This window comes from Lepidochelys kempii, chromosome 16 (assembly GCF_965140265.1).
Source record: "Lepidochelys kempii isolate rLepKem1 chromosome 16, rLepKem1.hap2, whole genome shotgun sequence".
NCBI classification, from domain to species: Eukaryota; Metazoa; Chordata; order Testudines; family Cheloniidae; genus Lepidochelys; species Lepidochelys kempii.
This window is the reverse complement of record NC_133271.1, coordinates 6,008,887-6,026,236: the sequence shown is the minus strand read 5'-3', so window position 1 is coordinate 6,026,236 and position 17,350 is coordinate 6,008,887. Positions and strand designations below refer to the sequence as shown.

Sequence of the window (17,350 nt, the reverse complement as noted above, 5' to 3'; positions counted from 1 at the left end):
TACCTGTCAGGTCAGCCAGGGCGCCCCGTGAAATCACGCCTTCAAGGCGCTGCATATAGGGCCCTGCTGCCTCTTCAGTTCCTTCTTGCCGGAGGCACCATTAGAGGGGAAGGTGGATGGGCCTTGGAATGGACATGAGCAACATATCTCTAAGAAAAATAGGTATGAGAAGCTAGGTAACTGTTTTTGATTCTTCTAGTGCTTGCTCATGTCAATCCCAAGTAGGTGACTCCCAAGCAGACCACTGGAGGAGGGATCAGAGCTCATAGGTCAGCGTTCACTGACTGAAGCACCGCTCTGCCGAAAACTGCATCATCCCTGGCATGCTGGATGATGGCATAATGCGAAGTGATGGTGTGGCTCGACAACCAGGTCACTGCCCTGCAAATCTCCTGTATAGGGACTTGTGCCAGGAATGTGGCCAAGGAGGCCTGCACCCTTGTAGAATGCGCTGTTAGCGTTGGGGCTGGTACTTTTGCCAGGTCATAACAAGTCCGAATGTAGGACATAATCCACAGCGAAATTCTTTGGGACGATACTGGGAGGCCCTTCATCCTGTCTGCTATCGCGAATAGATGGTTAGACTTCCAGAATGGTTTTGTCCTTTCAATATAGAAGGCCAGAGCCTGCCTCACATCCAGGGAATGGAGTCTTTGTTCCCTGCTGTTAGCGTGTGGCTTAGGGCAAAACACTGGGAGGAAGATGTCCTGACTTGTGTAAAATTGAGATACCACCTTTGGCAAGAAGGCTGGATGAGGCCGCAACTGGACCATGTCCTTATAAAAGGCCCTGTATGGAGGTTCAGATGTCAAGGCTTTGATCCCAGACACCCTCCTGACTGAAGTTATTGCCACCAGAAATGCTACTTTCCACAAGAGGTAGAGGACTGAGTATGTTGGTAAGGGCTCGAAGGGAGGTCCCATTAACCTGGAGAGCACCAGGTTAAGATCCCATGTTGGTATCGGATGGCGGACAGGAGAATATACCCTGTCCAGGCCCTTGAGAAAATGACTTACCATCAGGCTAGCAAAGACCAATCGACTATCCACCCCTGGGTGGAATACCAACATGGCTGCCAGGTGAACCTTTACAGATGACACCACCAGATCTGACTGCATCCAGTGCAGTAGATAGTCTAAGATGAAGGGTACTGATGCTTGAGTTGGAGACGTGCCCCTTTGTGTTGCCCAGATCGAAAATCTCTTCCACTTAGCTAAGTAAGTAGCTCTAGTGGACGGCTTTTGGCTGCTGAGGAGGACATCTCTGACATGGGGTTTAGTCATGAAGCTTCCATGCTGTGAAGTGGAGAGATTCAAGGTTGAGGTGCTGGAAGTGACCATGGTCTTGGGTGATCGGAGTGGTTACTGACAGTTCCAGGAGTGATGCGTACCAGTGTTGGCGGGGCCAGGCAGGTGCTATTAGAATGACAGACGCCCTGTCCCTTCTGATCTTGAGCAGGGCCTCGTGAATGAGCGGAAAGGGTGGGAAACGCATAGAACAGATGTTTCCTCTCCCTGGGAAGGACCATCTGTGGTTGAGCCCAGGCTGTGATTCAGGAAGGTGCAAAACTACTGATACTTCCTGTTTGTTTTCTTTGTGAACAGGTCCACCTGGGGAATTCCCCACTGTTGGAAGATGCTGTTCATGATGTCCGAGGAAATGGACCACTCGTGGCCATGGAATGATCTGCTGAGATGGTCCGCCAGCTTGAAGGCTTCCTGGCACAGAGGGGAGGAGCATGCTCCACCTTGTCTGTTTTATATAAAATATCGCTGTTGTACTGTCCGTCATGACTGATCCAATCCTACCTGGAGGGCAGATGTGTAAGGTTTGAGAGGCTAAGCGAACCACCTTCAACTCTCTGATGCTGATATGGAGCAAGACTTCTGTTTGGGACCAGAGGCCTTGCGTCCTGAGCTAAGTTCCCGCTAAGCCATGCAGCAGCCTTTCAAGGGCTGCGGCGGGGAGAGGCACCTCTCCCGCAGCCCCGACCTACCGTGGCGGCTTCGGGACTGGGGCCGCAGGAGAGGTACCTTTCCCAGCCGCTGCGGCTCTAGGGCGGGGGCCGAGTTTGTGTTTTGCATTCCAGCCCTTCACTCTCTCTAACTCAAATCAAAGCCCAGCTGAAGCCAGAGTTCCTACTGTTCCTGTTTCACTAAGTTTTGAAAGGACAGTTTCCTCATGGAACCCATCAAGCAGCCCCAGGTTCACACAAAAGGGTCACAACAAACCCTTTCAGCAAAGCTGGCCTGAGCTTGAGGTTTGTAACAAAACTTAGATCCAGGAGAGTCGTGTACAGTTTTGCCTTTGCTGTGAATACTTCCCCCAGCACATCAGCACATCTCTCATGTTGTTTACCAGTGTCAAAATGGTATTATGGGTATGGACACTTCTTACAGCTGCTGAAAATTTTAACAGTTTTCTTACCGAGGGAGTGAAATCTTGCTGTCCATTGCACTGGTGTAAATCCAGTGTAACTCCATTAATATCCATTGTGTGACTAAATGCTGAATTTGGCCCGTAGTCTGTTATTCAGCTGTGAAATTTTCTGCTTGATATTAATCCCAGAAGAACCCAAGTCTTCCTCTTGAGCAGAGGCTACTGGGGGAGAGGTGCCTCTCCCCACCACAGCAGGTCCGGGGCTGCTGTGGTGAGAGAGGGCTGGGGGGAGACCTCTCTCCCCGCCACAGTCCTGGGGCAGCCTGCACCCCAAATCCCTCATCCCCAGCCCAGACCCGCAGCCAGAGCCCTCACCCCCCCACACACCCCAACCCTCTGCCCCAGCCCTGAGCCTCCTCCCACAATCTGAACCCCTCAGTCCCACCCCCACCACACATCACCTCTCACCATGGACAAGTGCCCTCTATTGTTCTTGTGCCTCTTGTGAGGCGCTGGTGAGTGCGAGCAGTGCCGTGTTGCTGTCATGGACTTTGGCGCTGTGGAGTGATGGTGCTGAGGGTTTCTATGCATAGAGTCCTTCCTCATTCCCATAGCTTCTCTAATGGAGGCCGGCATGCTCTGCATGGAGGTGCTGGGTGCCGTGTCCTGCTGGCCTGGAGCCAGTTGGGGATGAAGAACTGCCTCCATGAGGAGCTGCTTGAGCCTGAAGTTCCTTCCCTTTTTAGTTCTAGGGCAGAACCCTTTGCAGATCCTGCAACAAAACTGTTTGATGTGCTTCCCCCAGGCACTTTAGACAGGAGTCGTGGAGATTGCCCTTTGGCATGGGCTTGTTGCAGGTCCCGCACGGTTTAAACCCTAGGGATCAAGGCACGCCCAAAACCCGAAGAGGGGAACGAACTGTGTTTGGGGGACCCGCAAACACTAACTAGCTACTAACTAACTACAACTAATACTAACTATTTAAATATTTACAGATTGAAGATACAAAAATAACTAGAGGAAATGCTTGCTGAAGCAAGAGAGACACTCAGCTCCAACAATCATTACTGGCGGTAAGAAGGAACTGGGGAGGCAGAGGGTCAGCAGGGACCTATATGCGGCGACTTGAAGGCGCGATTCCAGGGTGCACCCAGGCCGACACGATGGGTACTGCTAGGGGAAAAACCTTCCGATGACTGTGCACTTGGCACACACCCACCTACTTAAGCAAACACTTGAAGAACGTATGTGAAAAACACGCCCTCCTGACCGACGTAAGTTACACCAACAGAAGCGCTGGTGTGGACAGCGCAATGTAGGTAGGAGATGCTCTCCCACCAACATAGCTACCATTGCTCGTTGGGGATCGCTTAATTATGTCGACGGGAGAGCTCTCTCATCAGCATAAAGCGGCTACATGGGAGATCTTACAGCAACACCACTGCATGGTCTCTACTATAGACATGGAAGCATGTCCTCTGGAATGGCGGCTGAAGCATGAAGGGGCATACGAATGTTTGGCATATCTGGCACATAAGTACCTTGCAATGCCAGCTACAAAAGTGCCATGTGAATGCCTGTTCTGACTTTCAAGTGACATTTTAAAAAAGAAGCAGGCAGCACCATCTCCTATAAATGTAAACAAACTTGTTTGAGTGATTTGCTGAACAAGAAGTAAGACTGAGTGGACTTGTCGGCTCTAAAGTTTTACATTGTTTTAGAGTGCAATTATGTTACAAAAAAATGGACATCTGTAAGTTGCACTTTCATGATAAAGAATGCACTACAGTACTTACATGAGATGAACTGAAAAATACTATTTCTTTTATCATTTTTATAGTGCAAACATTTGTAATAAAAAATATAAAGTGAGCAGTGTACACTTTGTATTCTATGTTGTAATTAAAATCAATATATATGAAAATATAGAAAAACATCCAAAATATTTAATACATTTCAATTGGTATTCTTTTGTTTAACAGTGCGATTAAAGCTGCAATTAATCACAATGACTCTGTTTGAATTAACTGCATGAGTTAACTGCGCTTAATCGACAGCTCTATTTGTAACAGACGCTTCCAAGTGAGACTCTCGGGTAAAGTCACACAGTGACACAGCCTTTCAGTTTTGGAGCACGATCAAAGCCAGAAACAAAATTAGGCTGCAACGCAGCTTTCTGGCATTCGAAGGGTGTCAGGAAGAACAATGCTTGGCAATGACAAACTCATCCTGCCAATGCAGTAAATGGGATTCTTCAAGCATCTGCTGCCAGGGCAATTTACAGAAGAGCAGCAACAGTTTAATATCGAGAGCTAACATAGAGGCCAATAGTAGAAGAGGCTAGAAAGCAATCAGGGAGAAGTGCAGGGGGGGATGGGATTTGGAAAGTATATAATTCACTCTCAACCACTGCTTCCATCATTGGCTCTGGATGACAGTAAATTCCTGAGTGGAGTTCAAGGTAGTGGTTCTAAGAGGTTTTGGGACCTGGCTAATGGGAGAGAGACCCAACCTATCTTCCTGTGAGCGATACTATAATTACGGCTAGCAGACGTGCTCGAGTTGGCAGCCTCTCCAATTTAACAGGGATAGGTGTTGCTAGCAGGGCATGCTGCAACCCATTTGATTTCTTGGGTGTTCAGGAAAGGAAGAGAAAGTGTCAGAGGTGAGGTTACCTTACTGGGATACATACACACTCTTTTGGGGTTTGCACTCTGTGTAGCATACTGTGTGTATTAAGACCATAAGGCCCTAGAGAACGCTGAGGAGTCACACATGATCCCTCAGTCACGCAGACTGCACTTCCGAGTGCTATTTCTATCCCACTCCTCTTCCCCCACCCCCAGTTCCTGTCCTCCTTACCTGTCGCTTTCACTGGGGTCCTTAGTCCTAGTTATCCCCTTGTCTCTCTGAGGGATTGGATCTTCCAGAAAGCTGCGGTCCAGGCTGTCATCGGGAATAAAGTCCTCCACACTCTGCACTTTTGCAGGGACTTCACTGGGGGGAGTAGTAGCAGCATCTGTAGATGGAACAGTGATCAGGTAACACACAACAGAACAGTTTGGCACAATTGGCGCAGCTGATGTGGCAGAGAATTTACTCCTCTAAGCATCTCAAATGCATGCTTCTCTAGCATGCAGAGGGTCACTTCTGTGTGCAGACGTGTAGCAAACACCACAACAGTCTTCGACATTTGCTGTGTAGCAGAAGGAATGCAACAGGCCATTCAGATCAAACCACTGCTTCGCATGAAGGTAGCCATGAGCGGCCTTTTGGCTACTGCTGGTTTAGCATGTACCAAGCTCAACTTATCTTTTCCTCCTTAAAACTCACCTATGCCACTATAACCTACAGAGTGCTGCCAGCTGATAACAGGGGTTGTGATTACAGCCAGGACTGGCTTTTTACACCTATGAACTGTGCACAAAGCTAGTCCATGTTAAAACTCCCGGTTACTGTTCCCTTGCCTTTCACCCGGCTTTTTCGCACACATGATTTTGTCATTTAAATTGTAAACCTTTCGGGGCAAGGACTGTCACTTACTCTATCTTTGTAAGCTACCTAGCAAGAGGCCTCCAACAGATCAATGCCCCTAGGTGTTACGTAAAATAAGAGTTACTTTAATAGGTCTTATTTGTGGAGCAATCTTTACTCTTCTCCTAGGTTAATCTTCATCCCAGATTCTTAACACAAAGAAAAGCAGTTCTCAAACAGATATGAAAAGTGTGACTATTTGCACTTTTGTTTGCAGCATCCTTTAAGATGAACAATGACTTTTCCTGATTGCCCTAGTGCAAGTTTTCCTAAAGGAGCAGAGCCTAAAGTGGCTTTTTGTTCACTTTCTTGCTTGGGTAACAGCATCACTGACATCAGGGAATAACTTAAAAAAAAAAGTTACTGCTGCAGAACATGTATGTGTAGCTCAAACTTTCTTTTGCAGATCTTATAAAAACACACTGGCTTTCTGAAAGTTACTCTGACAAAACAATGGATAAAAAGGTTATAACACTGGGGTTGGACTGTGTCCATTTTTCTTAGTGAACCCATTGCCTCTCTGCATTCAGTTCTATGTGATTTCATTTCCAGTGTAAATTGTGAAGGAGACTGGCCACATCTTGCTGTTCATTTGCATTTTCACTTTTTTGTTTCTTTGGACAAAGCATAAAAAGACCTGCAGATCAGGAGTTTCCAACTTTCCTCCTTTCTCCCTATTTCCTGCTTCCAGGGAACCGGCACAGGTAAGAAGAGTTATAAAATTGCAATTGGTGGGTTTTGTCACAACTTATAATAGATCCAGGAGATAAGACATCATGTACAGAATTAAAACTGAACTTGAGTGTGCATTTTGAGCACCTCCCCCTTTCTGTGGGTGTCTTGATAGCTTTATGAACTCCTTAAAGTGACAGTTTGAAGGAGGAGGTTATTTAGTAAAGGGTGACTCAAACCCCTGTCATGCTAATAATCGCTAGGCAGTGGCAGCTCCATTCAGCTTTGTAGGTAAAGTGAATGTAATGGGCAAATTAAGGTCTAGCTCAGTAGAAATGAAAGCAAAGAACAAATAGATATAAACTGGTCATCAGGAAGTTTAGACTTAAAATTAGACGAAGGTTTCTAACCTTCAGAGGAGTGAAGTTCTGGAATAGCCTTCCAAGGGGAGCAGTGGAGATAAAAGACATAACTGGCTTCAACACTAAGCTTGATAAGTTTATGGAGGGGATACGATGGGATAGCCTAATTTTGGCAATTAATTGATCTTTGACTATTAGTGGTAAATATGATCAATTGCCTATGGTGGGACACTAGATAGGGTGGGATCCAAGTTGCCACAGAGAATTCTTTCCTGGGTGTCTGGCTGGTGAGTCTTGCCCACATGCTCAGGGTTTAGCTGATCGCCACATTTGGGGTCGGGAAGAAATTTTCCTCCAGGGCAGACTGGAAGAAGCCCTGGAGGTTTTTTGCCTTCCTCTGCAATGTGGGGCATGGGGTCACTTGCTGGAGGATTCTCTGCACCTTGAAGTCTTTAAACCACTATTTGAAGACTTCAGTAGCTCAGACATAGGTCAGGGGTTTGTTACAGGAGTGGGTGAGTGAGATTCTGTGGCCTGCATTGTGCAGGAGGTCAGACTAGATGATCACAATGGTCCCTTCTGACCTTAAAGTCTATGATTCTCTGATTCAATGAACAGCCCTGGATGTCTCTGCACTGAGACGGTCTGATACTCGTTCTCCATGACCTTGGCATTACTTTGCTCTGCTGTTTACTAACAATAAGACGTAACCAAGGGCCACTCTCCTCCTCCTGCCAGCTGTGCTGGTGCATATTTCCCCAGAGAGAAATCTACTGCAGATCCAGCACAGTGCTGCAGTTGTGTGATCACTTCAGATTTCTGGCTGAATGATTATGTTCCTTAAATACAAACAGTAGACTGCTCTTTGTTAACATGCAAGTGTGCTTTGCAGCTGACACACCTACATACAGGCATCAGCTGCATGGGTTTCTATTACCCTTTTGATTTTTATGCAAGTGGCACAGGCCCAGCAGTGGGGAAGGACACACTCCTACTCAGAAGCTGACAGTTTATTACTTTCCCCAGGAGCGCTCTATATCGAACCCCTCCCAGCCTCGAAGTTCAACATCACAGCCATCATCCTGCTGCTGATGGGAGTCCCTTTCCGCGGCTAGCACGAGCCCTGCTGGAGATACATGGCGAATCAAGCAAGGCAGCTGGAAGAAAAGAACGAAGCAACTGATCTACACTCTTTGGATTTGTACTGAACAGATATTAGCCTCGCGCTGCTCAGACAGGAGCGCTGCCGGCTCTGCCTCCAACAGGGAGCAGAAGGGCTACAGCAAAGAAACAGGGACAGTGGGGATGTGCAATATTGTAAGCATGACCATGCACCCACTAACAGACAGAAAAATCCAGGTTCTCTCTGCATCAGCACCTACCTGGCTGGGGAGGAGATGTCTCTGGGGCCGGAGAAGTTCCAAAGAGGCGGGAGATAATGCTGCGCTTTTGCAGTGGGACTGCAACAGGCATTGCTGGGGAGGTTGTAGCTGGGGATGATGTTTGCGGTAGCTGAGCCTCTAGGGGAGGCACTGGTGACAAGGATGATGGAGGCTCAGGGGACGTTGTTGCATTGGCAGGCGGCTGCTGAGGTTGTGGTGGCTGGGGGGTACCCGGACTGGAACTGTCTGTTGACGTGCAGCTGGGAGGTACTATGGGCGACTGGGAGCCAGAGGAAGGGCTCTGTCCATTAGTCGCCATTGGGGACGCGTGTCCTCGACTTCGGGCTTCCATCATTTCAAGAAAGCTGCAGAAAAGAATGGAGTGCAGACATAAGGACTGGAACAGCACAATCCACAGAGCTTCTCATTAACGACACTGCTTCTCTGGCTGCAGCCCATGGCTAGGAGCCAGGAGAGCACGGTTCCAGGCCCAGTGCTGCCAGCGACTTCCTGGGCAACCTTAGACAAGTCACTTCACCTCTCTGCGCCTAACTCACCCCAAATGGAAACCTAGCACACAATGAGGACCAAAGGTTAATCAGTGTTTGAGAAAGTGCAGTGAGCTCCTTGGATGGAAGGCACCAAGATACGCAAAGGGTTAGAATCTACCTCATTCCATGTTCGCACAGTAAGTTCTCTGGCATGAGTCTCCAGGAGGAAGCCCCGTACAGCAACTCCAGCAGTCAAGTCACCCTCATACAGTGGTTCCTAACCTTTTCTCTGCTGCAGCACTCCTTGATAACTTAATTATTGAAGGCATCCGATGAAGTGAGCTGTAGCTCACGAAAGCTTATGCTCAAATAAATTGGTTATTCTCTAAGATGCCACAAGTCCTCCTGTTCTTTTTGCGAATCCAGACTAACACGGCTGCTACTCTGAAACCTTAATTATTGAAGGCACACCACCATATTATCTTCAGATGAGCAATTCAGAACAAGGCTAGCAGGGTTAAAATCAAAACCGCCATGACAGCTAAGGTTAGATCGCAATCTGTCTTTTGTGCCAGAATTGTCAACAGTGGAAACTAACATTAAAGCTAAATATAAGAACTCCGGACAAAAGCATGCTCAGTGGAGAAAGTGACATGCACTTGAGAATATTATTTTGGGATGACAAGCAATTAATAATTAGTCATTTCTTCTCATTCCCAAAATAGTCTTCCCAAGAGTGTGTAACTTTCTTTGCTGTTTTTAAATACAATATAATTAAGTCCCACTCACAGTATTGCCAAACTCAAGAGATCAAAAAATAAATGAGTCAGAACCCAACACATCTGGAGACCGTAAATAAGGGCCAAAGAGAGGATACTGTTTTTTCAGTCTAACGATTGGTGAACTGCCCCTGCCGCTCCCCAGAGTTAGTGCTGCCCATGCTCCCACATGTATTGGGTACAAGGATTCTGGCCCCTGTTGCAGGAGGTCTCACCCCCACATCTGCCCGTCCCCTGCCCAGCAATGAACCCTGCTCCTCAACTTCCAAATCAATCCCGTGCCCCTAGTATCCAAATCAGTTCTCCAGCCCCCATCAGTTCTGTACTCACCCTTCCCTAGTCCAGCCCCCGCCTCACCCCAATTCTGCCCCACACCCCTAGTTCTGCCTCCCCAGCTCCCCCACCTCACACACAGCCCCCTAGCCACCAGTTCAGTTCCCCCCACCTCACCTCTGCTTCTCCCAACCCTGGGGGGCTGCAGCAAGGTCCTGCTTCTCTTCCAGGCTCTTCCCCCACCCCAGTGCCTGGCAGATGCAGGAGGGAGGGGCAGAGGAGCCAACTAATTGCTCACAGGAGAGGAGTGGGGAAGAGAGGGAGATTGAGATTGGTTGCTCTGCCCTTGGAGGAGGCGGGGCAATGAGGCAGATGGCCAATGAGAAGGCAGATTCCCCGCTTTCTTCCCCTCCCCCACTCCACATGTAGTTTTTCAAAACATGCCGCATCACACTTGTTGGGGCCTGCCAGCACACCAGCTGGGAAACACTGCTCTACAACAATGGAATACCAGCCCCCAGCCCCCCCATATTTGTACACAGCACAAAGTGAGCCTGGGAGGGGACACTTGAATATTCACCTAAAGGATAAGAGCCAGCACCGGGCACTCCCACTGAGGGTTGCTGGAATTCCCCCCCTCAATAAGGCACCAGATACAATGCAGTCCCCTCCTCCCCCTCAGCACTGAGGAGCGGAAATCCTAAAGAAACTGCTGTCCAGATTGGGTCTCATGTCGCAGAGCTCTAAGGCTCTTACCATCAGAAAGGCTGCAGCTTTACACCCTTAGAGAAGAGCGAAGTAAATGCCAATTCTTTGACGTAGTTCTGCTCTACAGTCATGATGATTATTGACTCCTTTAGTTCAGACATACATCAAAGGACACTATGTGGGAATGGGCAACAGGGGACGTATCACTCTATGATTACCTGTTCTGTTCATTCCCTCTGGGGCACCTGGCATTGGCCAGTGTCGGAAGACAGGACACTGGGCTAGATGGACCTTTGGTCTGACTCAGTGTGGCCATTCTTATGTTCTTATATTAACAGAAAGATTTTAAATGGCAATAGCCCCTGCTAAACTATGAAATGGTCTCAGAATAAGATAGAGCAGCCATATGAAGTAAAGCTGAAAGATGCAAGGAGGATCCCTAAATGACAACTCCCACTTAGAAGTTCCAACAGATGCTATGGGCACTGCTTGTATTTCACGAAGCTTAACTAGGTCTCCTGTGCAGAAGCTATGAATTTAAATGCATCCCTTATAACGTCAGCAGCCTCAGCAATAACTTTGTGCAGCAAACAGACAGTGGATACACCAAAACAGTGAATACTACCTGATACAGATCACCACTACATCCTTTGGGAGACCAAACCAGCCCACCTTCTCCAGCAGAGATATTCCCAGTTGTGAAAGAGCAGCTTGATCTAAAACCCCTCAAGGTCCCTTTGAAGAGAGGATTTCATGGGGTCAGGAGTGAGAACATGTGCTTTATAATCAGTAGCTGTGGAGCCTTCGTGAACAGCCAAAGAACAGGCTTGCCTCACAAGGAGGCAACATTCATGTTGAGTTACAACCTGCTAGGAATCCAGCTTTTGCTGGAGCAGGAACGCTCCATTTCCAAGAGCTGGACAGCTCAGCACTAACAACCTCACACAGTTACGAAAGCTGAACAGTTCACAAGCAATCCAGTAAGCAGGGGGCTCATCTGCAGAGCCCTGCAAATCTGCAGATATCGGTAGACCATGTTTGCAGATCGCAGATCAACTGTGGATACAAATTTTGGGATGACCAGCAATTAATAATTGTCATTCCCAAAATAGTCTTCCCAAGGTTGTGTAACTTTCTCCGCTGTTTTTAAATGCAATATAATTAAGTCCCATTCACAGTATCGCCAATCTCAAGAGATCAAAAAATAAATGAGACCGACCCCAACAAATCATGAGATTGGCCGCCAAAATGGTCTCTATTCATCTGACCACGTAGAAGAGCAACCTGTGGAGGTTCCCTAACAGGCTCGACATCAAACCTGCGGCAGGATGGAGATTCCTTAAAGAAACATAAGGGACACCTCACTATCTGACTTAAAGGAAACTGGTGCCCTCTAAAAATCCTGTGTGCACATCTCATTCCCCCACCACCCAATCTTGCCCTGGCAGCTGACTATCTGGGGTGACAGCCCCTCACTGATGTGGACTGCACCTTAGAATATCAAACCCTCCTTCTGCAATGAACTTTTCTGGACTCAGAGTTCCAGAGCGGATCACTTGCTACAAGCAAGACGGCAGACATAAACCAGGACAGAAACAGACCTGATTATATGGGAGTTTAGAGGCAACAAGACTAGGACCTGCTGTACTTTATACCTCCCAGAGGATGCACCAGAGGGTTTCCTGAATGTGCTTTACACCCCAGAAAGCCAACTGCCAGGGTCATTGCCTCTGCTAAGACTGCTATTAAGAAGGCTAATTAGCACCATACTGTGGTGGTTATATGAATACATCTATTGTGAAGTCCTCCTGAGTCCCCACTCAGCATTAAGGATTTTTGCCTTGAATTAGCCCTTGACTCCAACAAAGAGATGTGAACCCACAGAATTACTTCTGGGGGAATTCTGTGCCACTTGCACACACACAGAATTCATGTCCCCCGCAGAATAATAGAGTCTGACGGGGAAGCTGCAAAAAGGGAGCCTGAGGGTCCAGTATGATGGGAAAGGGAAGTCAATCTCCAGGGGAAAGGAGAGGTGAGGGCATAAAGTTGTGTCCTCGGGGGGGGGGGGGCAGTGAGTGTGGGAGGAGTAGCTGAGGGGGATCAGTCCCTGTGGCAAGGGTAGTGAAGGAGGGGGAGCTCAAGAAAAGTGGGAGGCTAGGAGCAGCTAAGTGGGTCTTGTGGTCTGTTTGCCCCCAGAGAAACTGGGAGCACCTTCGCCTGTCCCTGGGAAGAGACTGGGGACAGACCCCACTAAGCTAATGTATTCTCTAAACTGACTTAATCTGCTCTCTACCTTCCTTCCCATCTCTCCTATTAGGGTAAGTTATACCTTGATCCTGCAATGAAAATCCATGTGGGCACAGGGGTCTGCCCACCTAGAGTTCACAACTTCAGCAGGTCTGTAATGTGCAAAGTTCACTGACATAAGAATGGCCCTACTGGGTCAGACTAAGAGTCCATCTAGTCCAGTATCCTGTCTTCCAACAGTGGCCAGTGCCAGGTGCCCCAGAGGGAATGAACAGAACATGGAATGATCAAGTGATCCATCCCCCGTCACCATTCCCAGATTCTGGCAAACAGAGGCTAGGGACACCGTTTCTACCCATCCTGGCCAATAGCCACTGATGGACCAAATCCTCCATGAACTTATCTAGTTCTTTTTTGTTATGGACTTGGCCTTCACAACAACCTCTGGCAAGGAGTTCCACAGGTTGACTGTGCTTTGTGAGAAGAAATACTTCCTTTTATTTGTTTTAAACTTGCTGCCTATAAATTTCATTTGGTGACCCCTAGTTCTTGTCTTATGAGAAGTAGTAAAAAAACTTCCTTATCTACTTTCTCTATCAGTCACGATTTTATAGACCTCAATCATATCACCCTTTAGCTGTCTCTTTTCCAACCTGAAAAGTCCCAGTCTTATTAATCTCTCTTCATATGGAAGCGGTTCCATACCCCTATTAATTTTTGCTGCCCTTTTCTGAACCTTTTCCAATTCCAATGCATCTTTTTTGAGATGGGGCAACCACATGTGTGCACAGTGTTCAAGATGTGGGCGTACCATGGATTTATATAGAGGCAACATGATATTTTCTGTCTTATTATCTATCCTTAATTATTCCCAGCATTCTGTTTGCTTTTTTTCCTGCTGCTGCACACTGTGTGGATGTTTTCAGAAAACTATCCACAATGACTCCAAGATCTCTTTTTTGAGTAGTAAAAAACGGTTACTTACTTTCTCTTAACTGTTGTTCAAGATTCCACATTAGGTGTGCGCACACCGCATGCACGCGCGTCAGAAACTTTTTCCCTTAGCGGCTCGCGGCGGGCCGGCGGGCCCCCCGAGTGGCGCCACTGAGCCCCGCATAGATAGCCCTACCGGCCTGACCCCCTGTAGCCAGACAGCCAGCCCCCCCCCCCTCTCAGACCAGCATTGCTGGAAACACAGGAGGAAGCAGGAACAGGGCACTTAACATATATTCCAGCACAGCCTTTGAAGCTGTGAAAGCACAGGTGTGCTGCTACAATGTGCCTCTGGGAACAGATACAACGATTAAGCTCACAGCAGGCAGAGGCCCTGTGACAGACATGGCTGTTAGCCCCTACTAAATAGCGTGATGCACACACACCAACATCCTAGTTGGGAAAATATTTACCCTGATAAAAGAAATGTCCAGTCGTCGACACTTATTGTTTCTCTCCTTTGCAAGTGTAAACTACTCTTGCGAAAGCTGGCGTCACCCCGACAGACCAGCCTCAATTTGGCATAAGAAAGGAGAAAGAGAATAAAGGAGTACAGAGGTATAAGTAGGGGACCTACAGCACCATGATTTTTGAGTGCTTTTCACTATCTATCTGCTGGTCAGATAAGTGACAGCCTCCCAAGGCTTCTGCAGCTAAGAGGGTCCCTACGCCTTGTCCCTTATTCGTCTTTCCGCGGAATTGAGTGACCGATCCTGGCTTGGCACCGCTGGAATCGAGAGATGCAAGGAGGGTAAGAAGCACCCACACCTGATCTCCTATCTTTAGTGTACACATATTTTGAAATAGAGCTCTATATTTTGTTTTCTTTCTTTGGGATTGTGGCTTCAGTTTTGTAACTTGTTTGTGTGTGTAACATCTCTACATTTAAATAAGTAGGCACTAGCAATTTTGTAACCACATGATTAGAATCTCGCTTAATAAATTTTGGTAACCATTTATGCATAAGCCTGACTTGTTTTCTCTGGTTTACTGTAAAGCAGCCAACACAATTAAAGAACCTCAGCCGTTTTGGCTCTAAAGCCTGGCCATTAGGTGAGAGTACTAAGAGCCTAGCGTTGAGTTGTGCCGCCTCCACGGGGCAAACTCTTGGGGCACCTATCAGTTAATCCTGGCTGCCCGCTGCGAAGGAGCTCTGAGCTCTAGCAGTTAAAGTCACGGGTGGTTAGGACCTTGGGGCATCCGTCAGCCTAGCCCGGGCTGCCCGCCGCGAAGGGACAGTGCGTCCTAGCGGTTAAAGTCACGGATGGTATAAACGGGCATAGCTGGCACCTCACCAAACATCCTTGGCCGTCGGCTAACAGAAATTGGCATCACGAACAGGATTGTGATATAGGCTGCACTACAGTAACACAATGAAACCAGTCATGATAAACACCACAGAATTCCCTGAGCTAGAGAAAAGTTTGACCCAAGAGGGATGGGGAAACCCTCTGTGGAGCAAAGAACTGCTGGAGAAATATTGGGGAAAACCAGCAGAGATCTGGCAGCATTTCTGTAACTGGAGAACTGCCTGCAAGATGAAGAAAGGGAAAGGAAAAGGTGCTTGTATATGGCTGCTTACTAACGTTTGGCAAGCTGCCTGTAAGGATTATCATGGTCTGGCAATAGAATTTAATAGGCTGCAACAGGAAAGGGACACACTGCGCAAGGAATGCCAGAATTTAGATACCAGAGTAAGAACACTGAATAGGGATATGGAACATCTTCAGAAAAGATTACTTCCCTTAATTGAGAAAGAAGGGATAGAGCGAAGGGAAAAACTGGAGACTAAAACACGCAGAATCAACCGGGCTAAAGTTGAGACTGCTCTCTGGCTAGACCCTGAGGAATGGGATGGAGACATTTGGGATTCAGCAAATGAGTCCCCCTCCTCTGAGGAGGAAGGTCCCTCTGTAAAATTAAGACCAGCTATCACACATCACAAATCAGAAGAACATGAGGAAAATTTGAGTGGGGCAGAGCTGGATGAAGAAGGGGATGACAATTATCCATCCACCTCTTCAAAAACAAAGAAGGGAGGTAAAAAGGGAAAAGGGAGTAAAGCTCCAACACACTTTACCAAAATTACCACCCGCCAATATACTCCCATGGAGTTAAAAACAATCCAGGGAGATTTTGCTAAAAAGCCTGAGGAAGGTATAATAGAGTGGCTGGTCCGCCTCTGGGACACTGGGGGTGGATATATACGCCTGACAGCCCAAGAAACTGAGCGCCTTAACTTAGGTGCAGGAATATTCCTGGAACACTCAGAGGGAAACACCCCTAAAACACTTTGGTCTCTGGCTTGTCGATGGGCAAGAGGAATTTACCCAGCAGACCGAGATGAACCCACAGTAATGCACTGGACCAACATAGATGAGGTAAAAACAGCTCTATTAACTGTGGCTGTCATTAGCATGCTTGGTCAAAACCCTCAAGAGTTAGCCTATGAAAGCCCATGGGAGGGTCAGGTAGATGTAGATGATCTCAGACCCCTGCTTAAGGGAGTTCCGAGTAACCACAGGGCTATGGCACTGTCCCTTAGATCAGAAGCTGCAGCACATAACAGTACCTTTCGGGCACTGCTAAACCTTCTGGTGTCATACTTTAGAGAATTCGGAGACATCAGAGCACTGACAGGCAAAGCTAAGATGCGTTCCCTTCAGGGAAACAAGGGGGCACCATCTAAAGGACATAAAAACAAGCGAGAGCCAACCCAGGAGGAAAAGGAGCTTAGAGCCAAGTTGTGGAGACAATGTCTGGCTTTAGGTTATCCCAGAGATGTGATAAATGGACTGCCCACAGAGCGGCTAAAATTATTAACCACCTTTAAAAGAGCTGACTGGGAGACAACTAATGCTACTCCCAGTGCACCTCTGCAGCTCCCTCCTCTTCCCCCACCTGCAGACACCCGGTATACTCCATTGCTGCAGCAACTGCAAGAGTTACCAGAGCAGGGAAACTAGCTTGCGGGGGTCAATCTCCTCTCCTAATAAACCAGCTTAAATCCAAAGAGGAGAAAACAGCAGCAAAAGACCCCCGGATACATGTAACTGTAAATGACAAACACATTATTCCTTTCTTAATGGACACAGGGGCTCAAAGGTCCATGATTAAGCAAGAAAGTTTTCAGGGCTCGCCACCTACTGGCGGAAAGCAGGTACTTGTTACAGGGGTAAATGGCAGTACCATAACTTACCCATTAGTTAAGATAAAACTGGATATCCCATTGCAACCCCACCATCAGCCCCGAAAATATGAGGTGATTTTGGGCAATGCCAACATACTGGGCATGGACGTTTTAAGAGGAAAGAAGGGAAGGATTAATGGGGAAAGATGGGCTTTTGGAGTCAGTTCTGTTCCTCATGCCACCCACCTGGAAGAGGAAAGCCCTCCCCACTATTCTGTAAACTTACTTAGCAGCGCGCCTGCTCTCCCGCCCTCAACAGTAACAAACATAAAGCAGTATAATGTCCCAGCTGAGGCCATAAGCCCTGTTACTGACCTGATCAAAGATTTGGAACAGC

At 47.6% G+C, this 17,350-nt stretch overlaps 1 protein-coding gene across 11 annotated transcripts in view; it reads right to left on the bottom strand.

Annotated features, from left to right (window-relative positions):
* The window catches only part of RABL6 (RAB, member RAS oncogene family like 6), a 121,766-nt gene that overhangs the window by 24,581 nt on the left and 79,835 nt on the right, over positions 1–17,350 (bottom strand). For all 11 annotated transcript variants that reach the window (XM_073314659.1, XM_073314655.1, XM_073314653.1 and 8 more), the window contains 2 exons: positions 8,330–8,694; positions 5,242–5,398 (listed from right to left, as the gene is read on the bottom strand). In XM_073314659.1, coding sequence (XP_073170760.1) covers positions 5,242–5,398; positions 8,330–8,694 — 522 coding nt within the window. The remainder of the gene's footprint in view (positions 1–5,241; positions 5,399–8,329; positions 8,695–17,350) is intronic.